The 26,107-nt window shown below is 41.4% G+C and overlaps 1 protein-coding gene across 1 annotated transcript; it reads left to right on the forward strand.

Annotated features, from left to right (window-relative positions):
- The first annotated feature begins 22,858 nt into the window (after positions 1–22,858).
- Positions 22,859–25,613, forward strand: LOC125521390 (alcohol-forming fatty acyl-CoA reductase-like). The gene is made up of 10 exons (XM_048686449.1): positions 22,859–23,057; positions 23,164–23,267; positions 23,379–23,578; positions 23,681–23,781; positions 23,871–24,063; positions 24,153–24,314; positions 24,397–24,478; positions 24,723–24,989; positions 25,083–25,210; positions 25,298–25,613. Exons 1-10 carry the CDS (start codon positions 22,964–22,966, stop codon positions 25,449–25,451), a joined length of 1,485 nt encoding a protein of 494 aa, XP_048542406.1. The 5' UTR covers positions 22,859–22,963; the 3' UTR covers positions 25,452–25,613.
- The last annotated feature ends 494 nt before the right edge of the window (positions 25,614–26,107 follow it).

Consider the following 26,107-nt stretch of genomic DNA (forward strand, 5'->3'; position numbering starts at 1 on the left):
TTGAGGTCATGGGAGAAATCATGTCACAAGTAATCATGTGAACTTGATATGTGTGCGATATTTTGATAGTATGTATGTTGTGATTCCCATAGTGGTGTCATGTGAACGATGACTACATGACATTTTACCATATTTGGGCCTAAGGGAATGCATTATGGAGTAGCAATTACATGATGGGTTGCGAGAGTGACAGAAGCTTAAACCCCAGTTTATGCGCTATTTCGTAAGAGATCGATTGGATCGAAAAATTTAATGCTATGGTTAGAATTTATTCTTAATACTTTTCTCGTAGTTGTGGATTCTTGCGTAAGGGTTAATAATAAGTAAGAGGTTTGTTCAAGTAAGAAAAACACCTAAGCACCAGTCCACCAACATATCAAATTATCAAAGTAGCGAACACGAATTAAACCAACATGATGAAAGTGACTAGATGAAAATCGCGTGTACCCTCAAGAACGCTTTGATTATCATAAGAGACTGTAGGGGAACGTAGCATAAATTCAAAATTTTCCTACGTGTCACCAAGATCTATCTATGGAGTCATCTAGCAACGAGGGAGGAGTGGATCTACATACCCTTGTAGATCGCGCGCGGAAGCGTTCAAGAGAACGGGGTTGATGGAGTCGTACTCGTCGTGATCCAAATCACCGATGATCCTAGCGCCGAACGGACGGCACCTCCGCATTCAACACACGTACGGAGCAGCGACGTCTCATCCTTCTTGATCCAGCAAGGGGGGAGGAGAGGTTGATGGAGATCCAACAGCACGACGGCGTGGTGGAAGTAGCGGGATTCCAACAGGGCTTCGCCAAGCGCTGCGGGAGGAGGGAGATGTGTCACGGGAGGGAGAGGGAGGCGCCAGGCCTTAGGTATGGTTGCTCCTCCTTTTCCCCACTATATATAGGGCCAAGGGAGAGGGGGGAGGCGCAGCCCTTGCCCCTTCCTCCAAGGAAGGGTGCGGCCAAGGGGGGGGGAGGAGTCCATCCTCCCCAAGGCACCTCGGAGGTGCCTTCCCCCATTAGGACTCTCCCTTTTTTTTTCTCTTCTCTTGGCGCATGGGCCTCTTGGGGCTGGTGCCCTTGGCCCATATAGGCCAAGGAGCACCCCCTTCAGCCCATGTGGCCCCCCGGGGCAGGTGGCCCCACCCGGTGGACCCCCGGGACCCTTTCGGTGGTCCCGGTACAATACCGGTGACCCCGAAACTTGTCCCGATGGCCGAAATAGCACTTCCTATATATAATTCTTTACCTCCGGACCATTCCGGAACTCCTCGTTATGTCCGGGATCTCATCCGGGACTCCGAACAACTTTCGGGTTACCGCATACTAATATCTCTATAACCCTAGCGTCACCGAACCTTAAGTGTGTAGACCCTACGGGTTCGGGAGACATGCAGACATGACCGAGACGTTCTCCGGTCAATAACCAACAGCGGGATCTGGATACCCATGTTGGCTCCCACATGTTCCACGATGATCTCATCGGATAAACCACGATGTCAAGGACTTAATCAATCCCGTATTCAATTCCCTTTGTCTAGCGGTACGATACTTGCCCGAGATTCGATCGTCGGTATCCCGATACCTTGTTCAATCTCGTTACCGGCAAGTCTCTTTACTCTTTCCGTAACACATCATCCCGTGATCAACTCCTTGATCACATTGTGCACATTATGATGATGTCCTACCGAGTGGGCCCAGAGATACCTCTCCGTTTACACGGAGTGACAAATCCCAGTCTCGATTCGTGCCAACCCAACAAGCACTTTTGGAAATACCTGTAGTATACCTTTATAGTCACCCAGTTACGTTGTGACGTTTGGTACACCCAAAGCACTCCTACGGTATCCGGGAGTTGCATAATCTCATGGTCTAAGGAAATGATACTTGACATTAGAAAAGCTTTAGCATATGAACTACACGATCTTTGTGCTAGGCTTAGGATTGGGTCTTGTCCATCACATCATTCTCCTAATGATGTGATCCCGTTATCAATGACATCCAATGTCCATGGTCAGGAAACCGTAACCATCTATTGATCAACGAGCTAGTCAACTAGAGGCTTACTAGGGACATGGTGTTGTCTATGTATCCACACATGTATCTGAGTTTCCTATCAATACAATTATAGCATGGATAATAAACGATTATCATGAACAAGGAAATATAATAATAACTAATTTATTATTTCCTCTAGGGCATATTTCCAACAGAGTCCGTTTTGGCCTGTCCTTTGCCTCAAAAGGATTGGGCTACCTTGCTGCCTATTTGTTACTACTATCGTTACTTGCTCGTTACAAATTATCTTGCTATCAAACTACTCTGTTACTTACAATTTCAGCACTTGCAGACATTACCTTACTGAAAACTACTTCTCATTTCCTTCTGGTCATTGTTGGGTTTGACACTCTTACTTATTGAAAAGAGCTACAATTGATCCCCTATACTTGTGGGTCATCAAGGCTCTCCCTCAGGCTCCCTTACATGGCGAAGGCGAAACCTGGCGGCGGCGGTGCTTCCACTGGCGATGCTCCGTATGGTGGTGATGGAGATCCACCGGAGTTCTACGGGAGCTCGAATCCTTCTCAAGCGCTGCCTCCTCCCCAATACCCGAAGTACGCGGCGGCTAGGGCATTCGCCCAGGCGGTGAAGGCAAATCCGATAGGCAGCCAACACTTTGCATCCTCCTTCGGCCGTGTGGTATAAGCCATCCATCCTCTCTCCCTCCTTGCTCTTTTCACCAATTTGGATTCTAGGGTTAGGGTTTGACCGCATCGTTTCCACCAGATGCCCAAATGGAAATCGTAAATCCAGTCTTGGTCGAACTAACTGACCTTAATAGGGGAGTCGTAGGAAGAGATGAACTGCACATAGGAGTCCTCACTGCTCTCGCCGTCACTTAATGACACCATGGAGGCCGACGGCGAGAGGAGAGGTGAGGAGGCCGAGGGAGGTTGCAAGCGCTAGAGAGAAACAAAGGAGCGAGCGAGAAGTGTGGAGTGACGCGGCACGGTCGGCCTGTCCGACGCGTTTGACCGCGTCGTTTCCACTAGGCGGCGCCGTCTGCCTGGCCGTTAGGCCATGTAGGGTGAAATTGGGCCCCTACTATCAGAAACACGGTCAAACGCAACAAATCACCCAATCAGTGCATAATGCAAAAAGTTTACTGAATGTGTGGTGTTTTTTTGCAAATGATTAGTGACCTCGTGGTTTTCTGCAAACAATGCCCCAAATGTGGTGGTATTTTGCAATTCACTCCGAGAGCTCCTGGCGAGCATTGCTAACGTAGGTGCCAAAGCGTAAAGCTTTCACTCGGTAGCTCACTTGTGGCACCACCATGCACCTAGAACTGCCGTGAGGAGCATAAGCCACTGCCCGCGACAGAGAATGATCCCGAGCCACCCACCGCTACACCCCTCGTTGCCCAAACACCAAGAGACATAGCCGCCACCACCGTCATGATGCCCGCAGGAGAGCCAAACACCTGGACCACCATTCGGGGTCGCCGCCTCAACATCCATGCCCCTAGACAGTGCCAACCATCCACTTCAAGGTTACCCAATCACGGCAGAGTGAAAGGCACCTCCTTCCACTCCTAGCCTGAGATCAGTCATCGAGTCTGGATTGATGCCTCGACGGTAGTAAGCGGCCAAACCTACATCCCCAGCTAGTCCAAGTGGACTGGGGGGGGGGGATACAACCTAGTGGCTACTGATGGCTACCACAAAGCAAGCTTGAATGTCGCCATGCCCATGGACATCGGTGCCGATTTGTATGACGACACAACAACTCCTGGAGAGGTTGACTTGGACCAACGCCATGAACATGCGCCATGCTAGAGCACAACACGAGGGAAACCAGCGGGGACCAAGTCATCCCCATACCCGTGCGCCACCATACGTCGTCACCACCGCGAACTAGATCTGGGTCACCCGTCGAAGACGCTATTGACCTGGATTGCGCCGCCGCCAAAGCAGTGCAGCCGCACCACTCCATCGCCGGTTGGAAGACCCCGAGCAACGCCGTCACCAAGCCACCATGTACCGTAGCGCCACTGGCCGGCCACCACCCATGCGAGAAGCCCGCCACGCTGCCAGGGTCCACCCGCAGAGTGTTGAAGGGCTACAAAGTGTTTTCTACCGGTGCTGGGGGCTACTGGTGATTCTCTCACCAATGCATTGCCGCCATTTGTAAAGGTGTGGGACCACATGCATGTGTATATGAAAGTATTGATGTAAATAATTTCTTTTTTTAAGTCAAATCAATGTCAGATCGATGGGACCCATGTCAGATGAGAGAGAGTCTATCTTGACGTTGCATGTGGTGCCGTGGTACAAATCCTTTCCATTTATTTTCTCTATAGGATTTTCAATCATCTCTATCTTTTAAAACATACTGTTAGTTTTGAAATATTTTATATATTTGAATTCCTGAAGCGAAGAGCTTTAGAATAAGACCAAATTTTGATGCATTTCAAACATGTTTTAATTCTAACATTTCAAATGACTGAAATCAGGTTTCTGAAACAGGCGAAATATGTTTTGTGAAATAATTGAAATTAGTTTTTTCATTGAGTGAAATCGATTTTGAAATATGTTTTCTCAAATGAGTGAAGTATGTTTTCTCAATTGTGTGAAATTATTTTCTTTAGATGAGTGAAATTTGTTTTCCATACACATGACACATATTTCAATGTGAAATACATTAAATATAGTGAAATATGATTTCTAAAATGTGTGAAATCTAACTTTTGTAAACGGATGTAATGTGTCCTCTAAATATAGTGAGATGTGAAACTGACTAAAAGGTTTTCTGAAACTATTAAAATAGGTTTTTTGAAATAATTGAAATTAGTATTTTTCACTGAGTAAAATCAATTATGAAATACGTTTTCTCAACTGAGTGAAGTATGTTTTCTCAACCGTGTGAAACTATTTTCTTTAGATGAGTGAAACTTGTTTCCCATACACATAGGGCACATATTTCGGTGTGAAATATGTTAAATATAGTGAAATGTGATTTCTAAAATGAGTGAAATATAACTTTTGTAAACGGGTGTAATGTGTTTTCTGAATCTAGTGAAATGTGAAACTGGCTGAAAGGTTTTCTGAAACTAGTAAAATAGGTTTTTTGAAATAATTGAAATTAGCTTTTCTCATTGAGTGAAATCAATTTTGAAATATGTTTTCTCAACTGAGTGAAGTATGTTTTCTCAACTGTGTGAAATTATTTTCTTTAGATGAGTGAAACTTGTTTTCTATACAAATATGACACATATTTCGGTGTGAAATACGTTAAATATAGTGAAATGTGATTTCTAAAATGATTGAAATCTAACTTCTGTAAACGGGTGTAATGTGTTTTCTGAATCTAGTGAAATGCGAAACTGACTGAAAGGTTTTGTGAAACTAGCGAAATGTGAACCTCACCAAAATCTAAGAGCATGAAATCAAATGAAATGTGTTCACGTGTGAAACTGGTTATTTAAAATATATGAAAATACATGAAATCAATGAAATCTGCAATCAGAAGTTAGTGAAATAAGATTATTTTTTTAAGATATCACTAATAGAAAAAGGGTCAAATGTGAAGCACATTAGTGCCGGTTTGAATTTGAGTCGGCACTAATGTGACCATTAGTGCCGGTTCCAACGGCTAGGCGGGCGGGCATCATTAGTACCGGTTCATGCCACGAACCGGTACTAACGAGTCCAGTGCGGCTGTGGTCAGGCTGGGGCCCCCACGAAGACCTTTAGTACCGGTTCATGGCATGAACCGGTACTAGAGTTTCTTAGTAAGCTGATTTTTAGTCCCACCTCGCCAAGAGAGAGGCAGTATGAGCGGTTTATAAGCCGTGAGTGTAGAGACAATGACGAAGAGGCGCAATGCTCACCTGCACGTTGATTAGCTTCAAGCCTTTCGGAATAGCATAGATTGCACTGAGCTATGTGCAGTGCAGTCTACACTATTCCGAAAGGCTTGAAGCAAATTAACCAGCATTGCACCTCTTTTTTATTTTTAATAACTTATTTGAACTCCGGACTTCTTTTGTGTTCAGTATGCAGCATTCAAAACAACATCATCAATTTCCAACATGTTCTGACATCATTCGTTGTTTTTCGGTCATTTACCTAATTGTTTAGAGAGCTAAATGACCGTGAAATTGAAAATCACTACAAAATGAATTCTGAAAATGTTAAAACTTGGCATGGTATCATCATTTCCCCCGCATAACATGTGTGAAAGAGTAGAGAGGGTCACGGCAAAAACTGGACGCACTTCGTGTACAAACTGGACAAACTCTTTCGGAGTATCAGGGTTTCGGACGAGAACTCATCTGTTACACGGGCACTTCAATGTTTTTTAAACTTATTTGAACTCCGGACTTCTTTTGTGTTCAGTATGAAGCATTCAAAGCGACGTCATCAATTTCCAACATGTTCTGACATTATTTGTTGTTTTTCAGTCATTTACCTAATTGTTTAGAGAGCTAAATGACCGTGAAATTGAAAATCACTACAAAATGAACTCTGAAAATGTTGAAACTTGGCATGGTATCATCATTTCACCCGCATAGCATGTGTGAAAGAGTAGAGAGGGTCACGGCAAAAACTGGACGCACTTCGTGTACAAACTCGACAAACTCTTTCGGAGTATCAGGGCTTCGGACGAGAACTCATCTGTTACACGGGCACTTCAATGTTTTTAAAACTTATTTGAACTCTGAACTTCTTTTGTGTTCAGTATGCAGCATTCAAAGCGACGTCATCAATTTCCAACATGTTCTGACATCATTTGTTGTTTTTCGGTCATTTACCTAATTGTTTAGAGAGCTAAATGACCGTGAAATTGAAAATCACTACAAAATAAACTCTGAAAATGTTGAAACTTGGCATGGTATCATCATTTCACCCGCATAGCATGTGCGAAAGAGTAGAGAGGGTCACGGCAAAAACTGGACGCACTTCGTGTACAAACTGGACAAACTCTTTCGGAGTATCAGGGTTTCGGACGAGAACTCATCTGTTACACGGGCACTTCAATGTTTTTTAAACTTATTTGAACTCCGGACTTTTTTGTGTTCAGTATGCAGCATTCAAGGCGACGTCATCAATTTCCAACATGTTCTGATATCATTTGTTGTTTTTCGGTCATTTACCTAATTGTTTAGAGAGCTAAATGACCGTGAAATTGAAAATCACTACAAAATGAACTCTGAAAATGTTGAAACTTGGCATGGTATCATCATTTCACCCGCATAGCATGTGCGAAAGAGTAGAGAGGGTCACGGCAAAAACTGGACGCACTTCGTGTACAAACTGGACAAACTCTTTCGGAGTATCAGGGTTTCGGACGAGAACTCATCTGTTACACGGGCACTTCAATGTTTTTTAAACTTATTTGAACTCCGGACTTCTTTTGTGTTCAGTATGCAGCATTCAAAGTGACCTCATCAATTTCCAACATGTTCTGACATTATTTGTTGTTTTTTGGTCATTTACCTAATTGTTTAGAGAGCTAAATGACCGTGAAATTGAAAATCACTACAAAATGAACTCTGAAAATGTTGAAACTTGGCATGGTATCATCATTTCACCCGCATAGCATGTGCGAAAGAGTAGAGAGGGTCACGGCAAAAACTGGACGCACTTTGTGTACAAACTAGACAAACTCTTTCGGAGTATCAGGGTTTCGGACGAGAACTCATCTGTTACACGGGCACTTCAATGTTTTTTAAACTTATTTGAACTCCGGACTTCTTTTGTATTCAGTATGCAGCATTCAAAGCGACGTCATAAATTTCCAACATGTTCTGACATCATTTGTTGTTTTTCGGTCATTTACCTAATTGTTTAGAGAGCTAAATGACCGTGAAATTGAAAATCACTACAAAATAAACTCTGAAAATGTTGAAACTTGGCATGGTATCATCATTTCACCCGTATAGCATGTGCGAAAGAGTAGAGAGGGTCACGGCAAAAACTGGACGCACTTCGTGTACAAACTGGACAAACTCTTTTGGAGTATCAGGGTTTCGGACGAGAACTCATCTGTTATACGGGCACTTCAATGTTTTTTAAACTTATTTGAACTCCGGACTTTTTTTGTGTTCAGTATGCAACATTCAAAGCGACGTCATCAATTTCCAACATCTTCTGACATCATTTGTTGTTTTTTCGGTCATTTACCTAATTGTTTAGAGAGCTAAATGACCGTGAAATTGAAAATCACTACAAAATGAATTCTGAAAATGTTGAAACTTGTAATGGTATTATCATTTCGGAGTATCAGCGTAGAGAGGGTCACAAAAAAACTACTCAAAAATAAATAGAAGAAAATAAATAATGCAGAAAAGAAAAAACTATGTAAAAAATTACTCAAAAATAAATAGAAGAAAATAAATAATGCAGAAAAGAAAAAAAAACTATATAAAAAATTTGTTGGGGCGCTGCCCAGTGGGCCTGCCAAACCTAGGTGTGCAAATGCATGCCCAGAAGAGCCAGCAGACTCACAGGGCAGCGCGCCCTAGTTAGGCCCAGAAGACAGATATATAGAGAAGCTCGACGGAGCAGCCGCGGCTGGGTTTATAAACCAGTGCGGCTGCCCTTCGCTCGGCAAGGTGGGACTAAACATTGTGTACCGCTAGTGGTACCGCACAACCATTAGTACCGGTTGATGGCTCCAACCGGTACTAATGATTGGGCCTGTAGTACCGGTTCGTGGCACGAACCTGTACTCAAGGGGCCGTTTCCCGCCCCTTGGCCTGGCGAAAATTGGCCTTTAGTACCGGTTGGTGGCTCCAACCGGTACTAAAGGCCCCTCCTATATATATGTCACTTACGAAAAATTCAGTTTCATCGACCACTTCTTCTCGATCCAACTTCTTCGCCGCGCCAGTCGCCCATCGCGCGCCGCCCTCGCCGCCCCCGCCGCCCGTCGTCGCCGTCACCGCCGTCACCCCCGCCACCCGTCGTCGCCGTCACCGCCGTCGCCCCCGCCGCCTCGCCCGCTGCCCGTCCCCGTCGCATCGCCCGCTGCCGCCCGTACGCCGTCGCCCCTTGCTCGTACACACACACACACATACACACACATACACACACATTGTTTTTACTTATTTTCTATTTTCTGTTGTTTAGATTAATGTTAGATAAATTACGTAGATAATAATGTTAGAATGTTAATGTTAGCTAGATGAATTATATGGAAAAGATGTTAAATATTAATGTCAATTTTAGATGAATTAGCTAGATATTAATTAGGTATATATATGAGATTTGAACTAGTTGAATTAATATAACTAGTTTATTTTTAGTATGAAAATTAATAGAACAAGTTTGTTTTTAGTAAGAAAATTTAGGTATATGAAATTTGATGATCTAATCAAAATATTACTATATAGAACTACCTACTTTATTTTAGTAAAAATTAATAGAACTAGTTTATTTTTAGTAAATGCTTAGTTGAATTAATAGAACTAGTTTATTTAGTTGAATTAATAGAACTAGTAAGTGTTTAATGTTTCACCTATATATGAACATATGTTAGATATTAATGTCAAATGTTAGATGAATTAGATATAAATTATATGTTAGATATATATTTAATTTAGTTATATGAGATTTCATTATCTAAATAACATTTTATTATATAGAACTAGCTACCTTATTTTTAGTAAGAAAATTAATAGAACTAGTTTAGTTGAATTAGTTGAATTAATTAGTTGAACTAGTTAGTTGAATTACTTCAATTAATTAGGTATGTTTTTCGTAAGTGCTTAGTTGAATTAATTCAATTAATTAGTTGAACTAGTTGAATTAACAGAATTAGTTGAATAAATAGAACTAATAAGTGTTTAATGTTTCACCTATGAACATAGGAATGTCGTCTGACGACGAACATGATTTCATTATGTGCGAATACTGCAAAGACCAGCACGGCCTATGCGGCAGAAATTTTCTAGTTGATGATAGATGCTTCAGCATCAAGTTGGATGAGAACTTCGAAGTGGATACAGTAAGTCACGACGACAAGTCTTTTTTCGTAATTAAGCATGACTTATGCTTCATTTGCTTCAACTTTTAATTTTAATTTTTCACTATTCTACTAGCGTATCCCCTGCCATGCAAGAATTTTTGTCTTGGATAAGATAGGTTTCAGTCCCAACGAAACTATGGAGGTAAAAAGAGTTTACTTGAAGACCGGGCATGGTTATACCTTCAACGTCAAATTATACAATGCAGACACATACACCTATTTTGAATGCAAAACTTGGCAAGCACTATGTAAGGCTTATGCATTTGAGCCTGATATGGTTATCACCTTTGATATTCGTCCGGAAGATGATATTGAACACTACAAGAAATGTGTTAATACATGACGGATTTGCGGTGACAGATTCGGAAACCATCATGGACAGACTGGTACAGCCCGCAAGCCCACCTAAGCCCGCCTGAAGCCCTAAACCATTCCCCGTATATAAAACCTAACCCTAGAGACACTCCCAATGTTTCTCCTCCTCCGCCGCTGCCCCCATCTTGGCCCTCTCTACACTAGTAGAAAACGGGCCATTAGCACCGGTTTGTAAGGGCCTTTAGTGCCGGTTATGGAACTGGCACTAACATTTTGGCACTAAAGGCCCCCCCCCTTTAGTACCGGTTCAGCACGAACCGGTGCTGAAGGGGAACCACGTGGCACGAGCCAGCTCTGGGGGCCGGGAGACCTTTAGTACCGGTTGGTAACACCAACCGGTACTAAATGGCTGTGGGTTTTTGTTTTATTTTGTATTTTTCAATTAAATTTGTGTTATCAATTTAATTTAGGATTGTTTTACGTTATAATGAGTTGTAGTCGTCATCATCATCATCATCGCATATTAATAAATAAATAAACTCTAGCTAGCTAAAAATCATCGTAGTCGTCTAATTACCACTATTTAATCATCATAGTCATTACCGCGCTAGCTATCTAATCATCATCAACGCTGGCTAGCTTAAAGAGGAAACATTCACTTTGTAACAGAAGCAAAGATATCATCAAGTTCAACATAATCGTCACCAAGATCGAAGTTCAGGACACGGACATGAGACAAGTACTAATTAAGAGCATGAACTAGTAGCTACTGATCCTGCTGCTCCCTCTCAGGTAGAATAGCATAGAACATGTATAGCTCTCCTGATTCGTCATACTGGAGCATGCAGATGAATCTGTCTCCTAATCTTGGGTTGCGCTTCACCTTACTGCCCCCTAGTACTTCTCTGCGATCGTTAACAATTTTGCTCCAATCTTTCACTATTAAGCATTCTTCGCTTTCAGAAATCCTGAATGCACTCATGTGCAATGTAGGAAATCTTGGTCGTAAGCTAACCATTGACATGCGACCTTTTGTCTCGATCCACTAAGGCACAACTGTCATCGGAAGTCCCTGTTGAACAACATCGTATAGTAATTAATATACTAAGCAATGAAAGTTTAGCTTCAAAAATAATGTATGCAAAAGATGCACTAAGGACAAATAGTAAAAATCTTACCATCTTTCGATTATAGATGTGACTGTAGTTCAATACGATCACTATCGGTCGCACGTTTTGAGTACTAACATTTCTAAGTTCAGGAAGAAAATTTGTCTTGACAGTATGAAGATCCTCAAGCCATGAAACATAATGACTTATCTCCTCGCAGTTTAGTTGAGCCCCGGGGCAGTAGTAGGTCCTGTCTACCAAGCGCCGGACATGTTTGCTTGAACCGAAATAAGCTGACAATACAAATTAGTTGTCAACTATTTTTGAATAAACTGTATGAAGAAAGACATAAACATATGCATGCATGGTTGAGAAAAACTCACCAAATGGTAGAACTGGAGGCGTTTGCACATCGACCCAGATGTCTATATTACCTTCAATATCATCTTCCGGACGAATATCAAAGGTGATAACCATATCAGGCTCAAATGCATAAGCCTTGCATAGTGCTTGCCAAGTTTTGCATTCAAAATGGGTGTATGTGTCTCCATTATATAATTTGACGTTGAAAGTATACCCATGCTCCGTCTTCAAGTAAACTCTCTTTACCTCCATATCATCTATAGCACTAAAACCTATCTTATCCAAGACAAAAATTCTTGCATGGCAGGGGATGCGCTATAGTAGAATAGTGAGAATTTAAAATTATAAGTTGAAGCAAATGAAGTATAAGTTTTGCATTCAAATAATAATTGACAAAGTGACTTACTGTATCAACTTCGAATGTCTCATCCAGCTTGATGCTGAAGCGCCTACCATCAACAAGGAAATTTTGGTCGCACAGGCCGCGCTGGTCTTTACAGTGTTCGCACAAAATAAAATCTTTTTCGTCGTCAGATGACATTTCCTATGTTCATATAGGTGAAACATTAAACACCTATATCTAGCCAAATATATATTCATCTAACATTTGACATTAATATATCTAACTATATATTCAATTGACATTACTATATATTTAACTTTTCTATCTAATTCATCTAACATTCAACATTAATCTAACATTTATATAAACTCAAAATATATAAAAAATTAAATAAACAGAAAAACTCATTAACAAATAATATTTTAATTAGATCATCAAATCTCATATACCTAAATTTTCTTACTATAATAAACTAGTTATATTAATTATTCAACTAGTTCTAATCTCATATACCTAAATTTTCTTACTAAAAATAAACTAGTTATATTAATTATTCCACTAGTTCTAATCTCATATACCTAAATTTTCTTACTAAAAATAAACTAGTTATATTAATTATTCAACTAGTTCTAATCTCTAGTGTGTGTGTATGTGTGTGTGTATTAATTATTCAACTAGTTATATTATATTAATTATTCAACTAGTTATATTAATCTAACATTCGATCATCTAATTAACTTTTCTAAAAAACAGAAAATAAGTAAAAAAAATGTGTGTGTGTATGTGTGTGTATGCATGTGTGTGTATATATACATATATGTGTGTACGTATGTGTGTATGTGTGTGTATGCGTGTGTGTGTGGTATATGTGTGTACGTATGTGTGTATGTGTGTGTATGCGTGTGTGTGTGGTATGTGTGTGTGTGTGTGCGGCCCCGTACGCCGCCGCCCCGTACGTACGAGCGGGGGCGCCGGCGTACGGGGCGGGGGCGCCGGTGTGTGTGTGTATGTGTGTGTATGTAAGTGTGTGTATGTGTGTGCGGGAGCGAGAGAGAGACGTACGGCCGCGGCGATGGCGACGGACGGCGGCGGCGTTTGGGGCGGCAGCGCGAGACGACGACGACGACGGGCGGCGGCGGGGACAGCGACGATGACGACGGACTACGGGCGGCGACGACGGGATCGAGCGGCGCGCGCGGCGGAGGTTGGAGACGAAGTGGGGATGAAACTGAAATTTTCGTAAGAGCTATATATATAGGATGGGCCTTTAGTACCGGTTGGTGGCTCCAACCGGTACTAAAGGCCTATTTTCGCCAGGCCAAGCGGCGGGAAACGAAACTAAAGGGGGGCCTTTAGTACCGGTTGGAGCCACCAACCGGTACTAAAGGCCTTGCGCTGCCACCCCAAAGTTTAGTCCCACCTCGCCCGGCGAAGGGCAGCCGCACTGGTTTATAAACCCAACCGCGGCTACCTCTTCAAACTCCTCTATATAGCAGGCTTCTGGGCCTAATTAATTAGGACACGCTGCCCTGTGGGTCTGCTGGCCCTCCTGGGCCTGCATTTGCACACCCTAGGTCTGATAGACCCACAGGGCAGTGTGCCAACAAATTTGCTATATAGTTTTTTCTTTTCTACATTACTTATTTTCTTTTATTTATTTTTGAGTATTTTTTATATAGTTTTTTCTTTTCTGCATTATTTATTTTCTTCTATTTATTTTTGAGTAATTTTTTTGTATGGTTTTTTTATTTTCTGCATTATTTATTTTTGTATAGTTCTTTTCTGCATTACTTATTTTCTTTTATTTATTTTTGAGTAGTTTTTATATAGTTTTTTCTTTTCTGCATTATTTATTTTCTTCTATTTATTTTTGAGTAATTTTTTTGTATGGTTTTTTTATTTTTTGCATTATTTATTTTTGTATAGTTCTTTTCTGCATTACTTATTTTCTTTTATTTATTTTTGAGTAGTTTTTATATAGTTTTTTCTTTTCTGCATTATTTATTTTCTTCTATTTATTTTTGAGTAATTTTTTTGTATGGTTTTTTTATTTTCTGCATTATTTATTTTTGTATAGTTCTTTTCTGCATTACTTATTTTCTTTTATTTATTTTTGAGTAGTTTTTATATTTTTTTTTCTGCATTATTTATTTTCTTCTATTTATTTTTGAGTAATTTTTTTGTATGGTTTTTTTATTTTCTGCATTATTTATTTTTGTATAGTCCGAAACCCTGATACTCGGAAAGAGTTTGTCCAATTTGTACACGAAGTGCGTCCAGTTTTTGCCGTGACCCTCTCTACTCTTTCGCGCATGCTATGCGGGTGATATGATGATACCATGCCAAGTTTCAACATTTACAGGATTCATTTTGTAGTGATTTTCAATTTTACGGTCATTTAGCTCTCTAAACAATTAGGTAAATGACCGAAAAACAGCAAATGATGTCAGAACATGTTGGAAATTGATGACGTCGCTTTAAATGCTGCATACTGAACACAAAAGAAGTTTGTGCACTCTTCGTCATTGTCTGTGCACTCACGGCTTATAACCCGCTCATACTGCCTCTCTCTTGGCGACGATCACAAGATAGTTTGGTTAAATTGCATTACTTGTAAGTCCAGTTAACATGGATGCTTATGATGCAAGAGCAACAGCAAAAGTGAAAATTTGGCACAAATAGGTAGTTGTATAACTAAAATAGGTAGGAGGAGAGATAGCTCTTATGTCACAAAAAAGAAGTTGTATCAAACCTTTTATGTCGGATCTAGAACAAACCAATCGGTATCGCCATCATACAGCTCAACCGTGGCTCGTGATGCATATATATGCATATCAAATGCACGGTTGGACGTATGATGGCGAATCCGAATGATTTGTATTCAGTCGATGAACTGGTAGATGTATGCAGTCGATGAACTGGTAGATGTATGTAGTCGATGAACTGAAAGACTTATGCAGGGAAGGCGAGAGGTGGGCTAGCTATATATAGGGTCGTCTGGCTCACAAAGTGATTGTGGTAGTTTCGATCCAACGACTCACATGAGCTAGGAAGAAACACACCCTTGATCCAACGACTCGCAAGAGCTAGAAAGAAACACACGATCCGTGTGATTCTTCCTGATTGGTGGGATGCACATTAGTACCCACTCCGGACTCCGAAACCCTGATACTCGGAAAGAGTTTGTCCAGTTTGTACACGAAGTGCGTCCAGTTTTTGCCGTGACCCTCTCTACTCTTTCGCGCATGCTATGCGGGTGATATGATGATACCATGCCAAGTTTCAACATTTTCAGGATTCATTTTGTAGTGATTTTCAATTTCACGGTCATTTAGCTCTCTAAACAATTAGGTAAATGACCGAAAAACAACAAATGATGTCAGAACATGTTGGAAATTGATGACGTCGCTTTAAATGCTGCATACTGAACACAAAAGAAGTCCAGAGTTTAGATAAGTTATTAAAAATAAAAAAGAGGTGCAATGCTGGTTAATTTGCTTCAAGCCATTTGGAATAGTGTAGACTGCACTGCACATAGCTCAGTGCAATCTATGCTATTCCGCAAGGCTTGAAGCTAATCAACATGTAGGTGAGCATTGCAACTCTTCGTCATTGTCTGTGCACTCACGGCTTATAAACCGCTCATACTGCCTCTCTCTTGGCGAGGTGGGACTAAAAACAGCTTGCCATAACCTCATTAGTACCGGTTCGTGGTAAGAACCGGCACTAAATGGTGATGGTGGGGCCATAGCCTGACCACAGGCTGATGCAGCCTCTTTAGTACCGGTTCGTGGCATGAACCGGTACTAAAGGTTCGCCACGAACCGGTACTATTGATCGCCGCCACGAACCGGCACTAATGTACACATTAGTGCCGGCTCTAATTCAAACCGGCACTAATGTGCTTCACGTTTGACCCTTTTTCTACTAGTGCTAGTTAGCGACTTCCTGCCCTGCCCACACCGCGTCACCGTATCCTCCTCTACACGACCGCCGTGCTGCTCCTGCCCGTCATCCAGCTCCTGCTCCTCCACCGAAACCAACCAGAGCACGCCTGGAAGTGGAGGAAATTCCCGTCCCTCTCTGTACTGGATCTGGATCGGCTCCCATGATTCTTCCTCCCTCTGCTGGTAAGGACGCACTAGCACATCTACTATCTTTTGCAGCAAAGAATCGAACTAAATCCAATTCTGTTCAGGCGGACCTCTTACCTTTGCGAACTTTTGTGCTGATCCAGCATGGAGGTCAAACCCGACGACGGCTTGTCGGAGCGGAGTGGCCCTGCGGTGGCCTACGGCATGGCTCAGTAGAGGGAGCAGCACAACGGCATCGCCGTTTCCTTCCTCGTCCATGAGGTCTGATCTCCCGCCCGCCCCATACACCGAAACTCAAGATCCACTTGTTCTTGTTCTTTTTCTTTTTTCTTTGGACTAATCTCATAGCTTCTTGGTCAGTTCGTCTTTTACCCCAAGATAATTTCCACGAATCAGTATCTTCATTGATTTTGGTCTGTGGCTACCTAATTCTACAACTAAAATAGAATAGAACAGGTTGAGAGGATCGATCTGAAACTGAGTAGGCAAACATTTCAGTCTAGGTTAGTCGGTATCTTTGGAGCAAAATTGAACGCCCCCAAAAGAAATATCTACACACAGGACAAAAAACAAAATGGTATTTTGAAACATCTGAATAAAATTTCAATGCAACGAGAGCGTCATATCGGTAGACTGCTAGAGCTGTACTTGTTTTCATTTCTTGCCATTCGATTTGCTATTAATCTTACTTTCTCAATGTATAGATGTGCTTCACCAATGTTAAAAAATCTTGATGGTTAACACTTTAACTTAAGGAGATATTTCCATAAGCAAGTTTAGTTTCTTGCTGTGCTGGGTTCTATTAGCTTATTCTGAATCTGAACATGACATGACAAACCACTGAAACATGATCAGATTTTTTCCTGTGTGTATCTAACAAGTTTCTTTGATTGATTGGCATACATCTCACACACACATACTGGATCGCAGCAGTGCGGCCAACCTCTGGCCTTTGCTTCTTCCTCCCTGATGGCGGCATGGAACAACAGTGGGTTCCGCTAACCCCGACCGCGGCCTAACATGCATGGACTGAAGAGTTGGACATGCGCCCACTACTCGGCTCTGCATGTCTGGGTCATCTGAGATAAGTTATTCCGTCTCTTCCTTAAAGTGAGATCGTGTGCTTCTTTGATCCAGTTGTAGTAAGTTGTACAAGGCCTTAGCTGGTTTTCAGGGAGGAACTTCATCTCATGGCTGAAACTTGGGTAAAACTATGGGCATACAAAATATATCTTTGTTTTTGTTGCCTTACAAACATGGTTGTGAACGAACTGAATGTTGGCAAACAACTGTATATCCATCCTCACTTATTCTGATATTTTTGGAAGTGAAAGGGAGTAAGGATAGCGCAGAGAGCAGAGACCACACCGGTTATGTTGGAAAAATTGGTCGAAGTTACAGTCCAGTATCTGGCATAAATATAGGACAACTAGAATGCCTAAATGCACACAACGTTGATGGTAAGACATGCTTGACAACTACCTAACACGATCAGATTATTCATTTCATAAATTTAGACAAAAAATAGTATTGCCTTCACAATGTCCACCAATGAATATCTTTGTGCATTTCTAGACCTTGAAGTTACATAAAAAAAATCCAATTTATCTTCTTGCTTGTGTCCTGGAAGGTTTCAGCATCTGTACCTATATCAGTGATTACTTTTACATGTGTTCTGATTCAGCTTGTACCTTCATTAACGTGAAGTAATTTTTAAGATATATATAGACTAAATTTGTAGTCTGATTCGTGCAAGCCTTGTTCCTACTACTGCCACTTTGTATAAATATATACTGGTTCGTGCAAGCCTTGCTCCTACTTCAAATTTGTAGTCTGAACGTACCTATATATCCGTGCATCAGACTAAATTTGTAGTCTGATTCGTGAAGTGGGAGCAATGCGTCCTACTGCTACCACCTTGTATAAATATATACTGGTTCATTTCGTTTCATTATTGTTTTTCCTTATAAATAGTAGTACTATGTTGGTCAAGTGGGCAGCATATAAAATTGTTATGCACAGAAGTAACAGGATAATAAAATCAATGGGTTTATGATAGAAAAGCTTTTCTGTATATCCTGAATGAATATAAACGATGCATGATCATTTCAAGCTGCACTTCCCTATCTATTATTTCATTGTTTATCAAGTATTTTCAAGTTTCATAGTCCATTACATTACAAATTTTGATTTTTCATCTAATAACAAATACATAGCTTAATGTTCCATGAATAAAACTAAGTGTGGGAGATCTCTCAAGGAAACTGTATCATATTCTTTGGTGAAATTTTCCATGCCATTTGAAGTTCACTTGGCAGGCAAGTATTGTTTACTATTTCTTAGCCCTTTGAGGTGTAGTTGCAACATAAACATTGCCGCTGCTCGTCGACCCGGATGACATAAACTTCAAATGTTCATGTGTCAAAAAGTTTACACATCATGGGGGGATATTGTTTGTCAGTGATATGCCATTTCGTTGGCGGGTTTATATGGCCTCAACTACTGCTGCTATAGTACTTGGAGCTCTGTGATGTGTATTTTTTTCACTTTGTCATTTGAATTTCATTTGACACACTTTTGTTTGTCTTAATTTTAAGAAACCACATGTTTACTCTTGTTTTATACTCCATCTATAGCCACAATAAGATTTAGGAATTCTGGACATCATGTAATTCATTTTTTATTTTTGTTGCAATTCTCTTATTTCTACCATCCATTCATATCTCCAAATATCTAATATTTTGGTAAATATGCTAGGTAATATTGGATAGAGTGCTACTTGGTGTTGCCCATCACAATCATCTACAACATGATAGTTGCCATCAAGAGCGTCGACGGCAAGAGCCTGAATAACAACAGACTCAATAGTTTATGTGTTCTGTTGATGTAAAATGGATTGTATTGGTTCATATATAACTCTGTTGTGTGGTATATTTTCTCAACCTATGTTGTATGTTATCATTTTGTAGAGGATTTTTTTAAACTGCTATGCTGTAGATACGTACAGATGGATGTGATAAACTTTGTAATGTTTCACACCATGCAAATAATTTTTGTTGGGCCAAAATTGGCATTAGGATTTGTGTATCGCATTATGTTAAAAACATACTGGGTCAAACTTTGGCCAAAAGAAATGGGCTAATGGGCTCAAGCAAATTTAAACTGCCTTTTAAATTTTGCCTAAATCCATGACGGATTTCGTGACGAAAAATAGTATCCACGTAGGCAGCCACATCATTCGAAATAGTCAATTGAAAATCCTACGTGGCGTTAGTCCATGACGGATTATTCCATCACAAAGGCTTGGGCCTGGGCAAGCCTGGGGCAGATCCATGACGGCCAAGAACCGTCATGACTGGTACGATATTAAATGATGACGCGATATACATGACGGATTTCAAATCCGTCAAGGATGGACACCCATGACAGTTTTTCACTAATCTGTGACAGACTAGATCCGTCACGTATTAACAGATTTCTTGTAGTGGAAGGTAATAGAGACATCTGGGTCGATGTGCAGACGCCTCCAGTTCTACCATTATGTGAGTTTCTCAATCATATTTATGTCTATGATATGAGATTATTTGAACCAGTTGAATAATTAATAGATCTCAATTTATATTGACAGCTTACTTCCAATCAAGCAAACATGTTCGGCGCTTGGTAGACAGGACCGTCCACTGTCCCGGGGCTGAACTAAACTGCGACGAGACAAGTCATTATGTTTCATGGCTTGAGGATCTTGATGCTGTCAAGACAAATTTCTTTCCTGTACTTAGAAATGTTAGTACTCAAAACGTGCGACCAATCGTGTTCGTACTGAACTACGGTCACATATATTTAGGAAAGATGATAAGATTTCTACTATTTCTCCTCAGTGCATCTTTTGCATACATTATTTTTTTAAGCTAAACTTCATTGCTAAGTATGTTACTATATGATGTTCTTCAACAGGGACTCCCGATGAATGTTGTGCCTGATTGGATCGAGACTAAAGGTACCATGTATATTGTTAGCTTACGGCCAAGATATCCTACAATGCACTTTAGTGCATTCGGGATTTCTAATAGCGAGGAATGCTTAATAGTAAAAGACTGGAGCAAAATTTTGAACGATCACAGAGAAGTACTAGGGGGCAGCAATCAGAAGCGCAACCCACGATTAGGAGACAGGTTCATCTGCATGCTCCAATATGATGAATCAGCAAAGCTATACATGTTCTATGCTATTTTACGCGAGAGAGAGCAGCAGGAGTGATTAATTAGCTAGTTCATGCTCTTAGTATTTGTCCTCTCATGTCCGTGTTCTACGTCCTGAACTTAATCTCAAAGAGTGATTTGCTTTTGTGGTGTTATGAACGCTTATAATATCATTACCATGTTGAACTCGATGATATCTTTGCTATGAAAACCGTTGGTGATGATATATATGATGCAAGAGTTTTTATATTAATATGATGATGATGATGAGTTATTATATCATTTATGAAAGAAACTACATATTAGTTTCAACTGGATGGATTCTAGCTAAGTGATCAAGTATATGCCATATCCATATTACTTCGATCACTTAAGTAGGTGATCAAGTATATATAATATGGATATGACATATACTTGATGACTTAGTTAGGATCCACGCATCCAGTCAAACTAATCTACGGTACATTCACCTAATGATTTAACAACTCATTATAAGTAAAACAATCACTAAATTAAATTGAAAACACAAAATTAAAGTAAAAATAAAAAATAAAACCAAAACACACCCAAACATTTAGTACTGATTGGTGTTACCAACCGGTACTAATGTCCTACGCGCCCACGGAGCTGGCTCGTGCCACGTGGTTGCCCTTTAGCACCGGTTCGTGCTGAACCGGTACTAAAGGGGGGCCTTTAGTGCCTACAATTTAGTGCCGGTTACCGAACCGACACTAAAGGGCCTTACGAACCGGTGCTATTGCCCGGTTCTGCACTAGTGTATGTGAACTAAGTGCTTTTGTAATGAGTGCATGTGTAGAGAGAGTGCTGTCAGGGGTGTATGTGGTGCTGCATGTGGTCTGTCAGGGGTGTGGGGGTGCATTTCACGAGTTATACGCGGAAAGACACCACGGATCTTGACGACACGAGTCTTTTCCAGCGAACGGTGGTTCAAGCATCTGTATATCCCGGCTCCGGTAAAAAAAACTTTTTCGGCTGAAGGGCCTACACCAGCACCCCGCGTGGCACGCCAACTCCTGCCCCAAATCTGGCCAGATGTGGCCTGAAGCAGCCCGCGCGTCTGACGCTCGTCCTCCGGCCACCGTATGCCACTAGGGCTCAGGCGATCGTGAGCAGAACCAGGCTGGTAGCAGTTCTGCCCGAAGGGCCACCCGCAGCGCCTGCCTACGCCTGCCGCGTACGCCAGCCACCAAGACCAACAACCTCGCGACACATATCAGCTCTTCACACCGCCACTACCAGCCGCCGCGCCCACCAAGCCCCACGTATCGGCTCGAGGAGGCTGCCTCACGTCAGCCCACCCGAGGGATGGAAGGACGGGAGGGACTAACGCGTATAAGACTAGCCACAGTGCATAGTGACATACACTAGTAATATACACATATTTCTAGGCTATATTACTACCTTCGTAGTGGGTGTCATGCAAAGCTTCATGGTGTTATGCAAAACTTTATTTATTACGTTATAGACTCATAGTGCATCGGGACAGGTGATGTTACGGTAACTAGCTAAGTTACTCAAACTACCTCTCTCCTCATTAACTCATTGCCACATAAGCAAATTTGCTTAGTTGTACTTGATGTTACTGCTGAAGTTACTCCCACTGTGGCTAGTCTAAAAAAGAAACATCTTAATAATACAACTCCTTCGAGTCCCCCTGAAAAAAAAAACTCCTTCGAGCGAGAATCAGTTAGAGAATAATAGAGAGATGATTTGGAGCCGTACTGTGCCACTTGGGCTTTGTCTTTCATATATACTACTCCTCCGTTCCTAAACGTTTATCTTTCTAGAGATTTTAACAAGTGACTACACACAGAGCAAAATGAGTGAATCTACACTCTAAAATATGTCTATATACATACGTATGTGGTAGTCCATTTGAAATCTCTAAAAAAACAAATATTTAGGAATGAAGAAAGTAGTACATGATTACAACTTGAAAATCAAGTCAGGATCACATGGGATCAATCTAACAGATTTTACAATCCCTAATATCACGGGTATGATCGCTACTTGATCATATGCCGGTTAAACAAGGCACAAGGTATTTACGTTAACAGAATCCAGACCTGTCTAAAATTTTCAAATTTTCTAGACGAAATTTCGTGGAACTTAAAGAGTAGTTACTATAAAAAAATGGAGGAAGTATCTGTTTCTGGTGAGATTAGGAATAAATTAGCTCCAGCTGAAAGCAACGGTTTTCTGCCCGCAGAACAAAAACTATAAAAAAAACAATAATGCACCGATATAGGTGACCTGACTCCGCCTGTAATTTCCGTGGACATCCATCAATGCGAAACTATAATAAAAAACAATAATGCAACGATTTAGGTGCTCCATCCGCCGTCTGGAACCCTATAAATCCGTGGCCAAGTCGTCACAGGCATCAAACACGAAGATACCTTTATCAGACTACCACCTACAGCCTGCAAGTGGGCTTAAACATCGTCACATAATCTCACGAGCTCAGCTGTGGCAGACGGATCCGATGGTGATTAGCGAAATGGATGCTGCTCAGGTCGCAGCATACTTCAGGGGCAAGAATATCCTCATCACCGGCGCAACTGGGTTCCTTGGAAAAGGTATGCCTCCCTCCAGCCCTCGATCCATACACCCATTTCTGTTTCAGAGTCTGCATGCACTGCGTGTGTGTCACTTGATGATGGTTTACGTGCTACATCTGAATAGTGCTCTTGGAGAAGATACTGAGGATCCAGCCTGATGTCACGAGGCTCTTCCTCTTGGTTCGAGCCACCGACGACGAATCGGCAAGGCAGAGGGTCCAGACTGAGGTAAAGTATTTCTAACAGTTCAACAAGCAAACCGAACATGGGAAAGTTTTAAGACATCTCAAGTTATATAAACACACAAAAAAACTGCAAACGGTGTTTCGTCGTCTGCAGGTAACAGGGAGGGAGATCTTCCAAGTTCTCAGAGAAAAGCATGGCAAGGGTTTTGAAGATTTCATCGAAGAGAAGGTTTGCCCTTTGGCAGGAGACGTCATGTATGAGGATTTTGGACTAGACACTGCCAAGCTGAAAGAAGTGTCCAAGGTTGTAGACATCATCGTGAACGGAGCTGCGACTACGAATTTCTATGAAAGGTTAATAACTGTGAAGTGAAAGCATACATTTCGTTACGAATAAAAGAAAATTTTGAAAACATCCCTTTTAGATACTTGATCAAAGAGCGTTGCGGTTTGCAGATACGACGTATCGTTCGACACCAACGTCTTGGGAGCGAAGCAGATCTGTGCATTAGCAAACAAGTGCACCAAACTAAAAATGCTGCTCCACGTTTCAACTGGTGCGAAAAAGAGGATTATATTACTTGTATATATTTTTCAATGAATTATTACTCTGAAATTCTGACAAGTGATTAACTGACTTGAACAGCCTACGTATGTGGTGAACAAGAGGGACTAATACTAGAGAAACCATTCATGATGGGGGACACACTACGGGAAGGCACACACTTAGACATTGAATCTGAGCTAAATCTGATCAAACATACCCAGATGGAACTGAAAGCTAACTGTGCTACTGACAAGGCTGAGAGGAAAACCATGAAGGAACTTGGCCTCAAGAGGTTAGAAACAAAACATAAATGATTAATTGTGCATGTGTACATCTTTCTGCAACAGTAGTAACACGTCTCCCTGTTACACATGAATCAAGAGCGAGGCATTTCGGGTGGCCAAATACCTATGTGTTCACCAAGGCAATGGGCGAGATGCTGCTGGGGCACCTGCGAGGCGACCTTCCGGTCGTCGTCATCCGGCCGAGCATCATAACCAGCATCCTCAAGGAGCCATTGCCTGGATGGATGGAAGGAGTCAGGTAATGGAATTAAAAAAATTGTGTCTATATCTTGTTTGTTCAGTTTCTGGTGACATTAGCTTACATTTTTCTTCTTCTTCAGGACTATCGACTCGGTTTTCTTGGGTTACGCCAAGCAAGCCTTGAAATTCTTTCTAGTAGACCCCAATACCATAATGGACGTGGTGAGTTTGCATCCTCACATTGAAAACTTTAAAAGAGATACTCCCCTGTTCCTAAATACAAGTCTTTTTAGAGATTCCAATATGAACTACATACGGGGCAAAATGAATGAATCTACACTCTAAACTATGTCTTTATACATCCGTATGTAGTCAATATTGAAATCTCTAAAAAGACTTAAATGAAGGGAGTAGAACTTACATACTTAGGACTCACTACTCACAAGACACAACCGAGTTTGGACAGATTCCGGGGGACATGGTGGTAAACTCTATGATGGTGGCCATGCTGGCGCACTCAGAGGAACAAGCACAGACCATCTACCATGTGACATCGTCCATGAGCAACCCGGCCTCCTACACGACTCTCCGTGAGTCGGCCCACCGCTACTTCGTAGACAACCCGCCGCGAGGGGAGAACGGCGAGCCCATCCAGCTGAAAGAGATGCGCTTCTTTAGCACAGTTGCAAGGCTCCGCATGTACATGGTCATCAAGTACAAGCTCCCTCTTGAGGTTCGGCCGATACTTAGATTTGAAATTGGAGTAATTTTTTTTCGCAGATGAGACTGAGACTAATGCGTTTGTCCTATGACTGAACTTGAATAGATCCTTCATCTGGTAAACGTAGGGCTATGTGGTGTTTTCTCAGGGCGCTACAACGAGCTCAGTGGAAAATACAGATTGGCCATGCATCTGATCGAGCTCTATGCGCCTTACACCTTATTCAAAGGGCGGTAAGAATCCTAGACGAAATGTTTTGCCCTTTTATTTTATCGAAGAGAGTTCTTTCTAAGACGATTTTCGGCCTTGATGTCGTGAAGCTTTGATGACATGAACCTTGAGAAGCTGAGGAAGGCCATGGAGCAAAATAGTGATGGAGGAGAATACTACTTTGATTTCGATCCCAAGAAAATCAACTGGGACGACTATTTCTACATGGTTCACTTTCCTGGTGTGCTCAATTATCTGGCGTGAGAATTGAGTTTCATCCAACCAGCTAAATAACTATCTTTGAATGTATTGTTGTACTATTTGTTACACAACTCTCATGGGTGTGTTACCTTCGTTGAGATAGTTGTGTATGTTCCATATATATTTAAGATGCGCCATTAATAAAGCATGGGATCACAATTCAAAGTGGCGCGTCTGAGTGATCACATGGTGTGACTGTTTGCATGTTATGATCTTGCTGTCAACTTTGCTCTCAGGACATCTCCAACAGCCGTATGATCATCGTTGGTAAAACTGTCACATAGACTATTTTGATGACACGGCATAAAATAAAAGAAGAGAGAGAATGAAATCGTATGATCCTGAAGCAACGCTCCATGCACAAGCTCCGAGACAAACTTGTTCATTTCTTCAGCATTTAGTGGACCCGCCTGGATTTTAACATACGCTTAACATATCTCTCATATTAAAGAGCTTGTATGATGTCCTGTTCGCCCGCTGATATGGACACTTTTACCAACGATTGAACATACAAACTATTACAAATGCTCTAGTGGTCTGTTTGGTTGCTGTCTTGTAGCAAAATCATGGGCCAAACTCTATCTGCAGGTTGTACTCTTTCTGGTGTGGTTTCAGGTTATCGACCAAACGCTGCTTTGAAAGAGATGTACATGATCAGT

The sequence above is a fragment of the Triticum urartu genome, chromosome 7 (genome assembly GCF_003073215.2).
Source record: "Triticum urartu cultivar G1812 chromosome 7, Tu2.1, whole genome shotgun sequence".
NCBI lineage: Eukaryota > Viridiplantae > Streptophyta > Magnoliopsida > Poales > Poaceae > Triticum > Triticum urartu.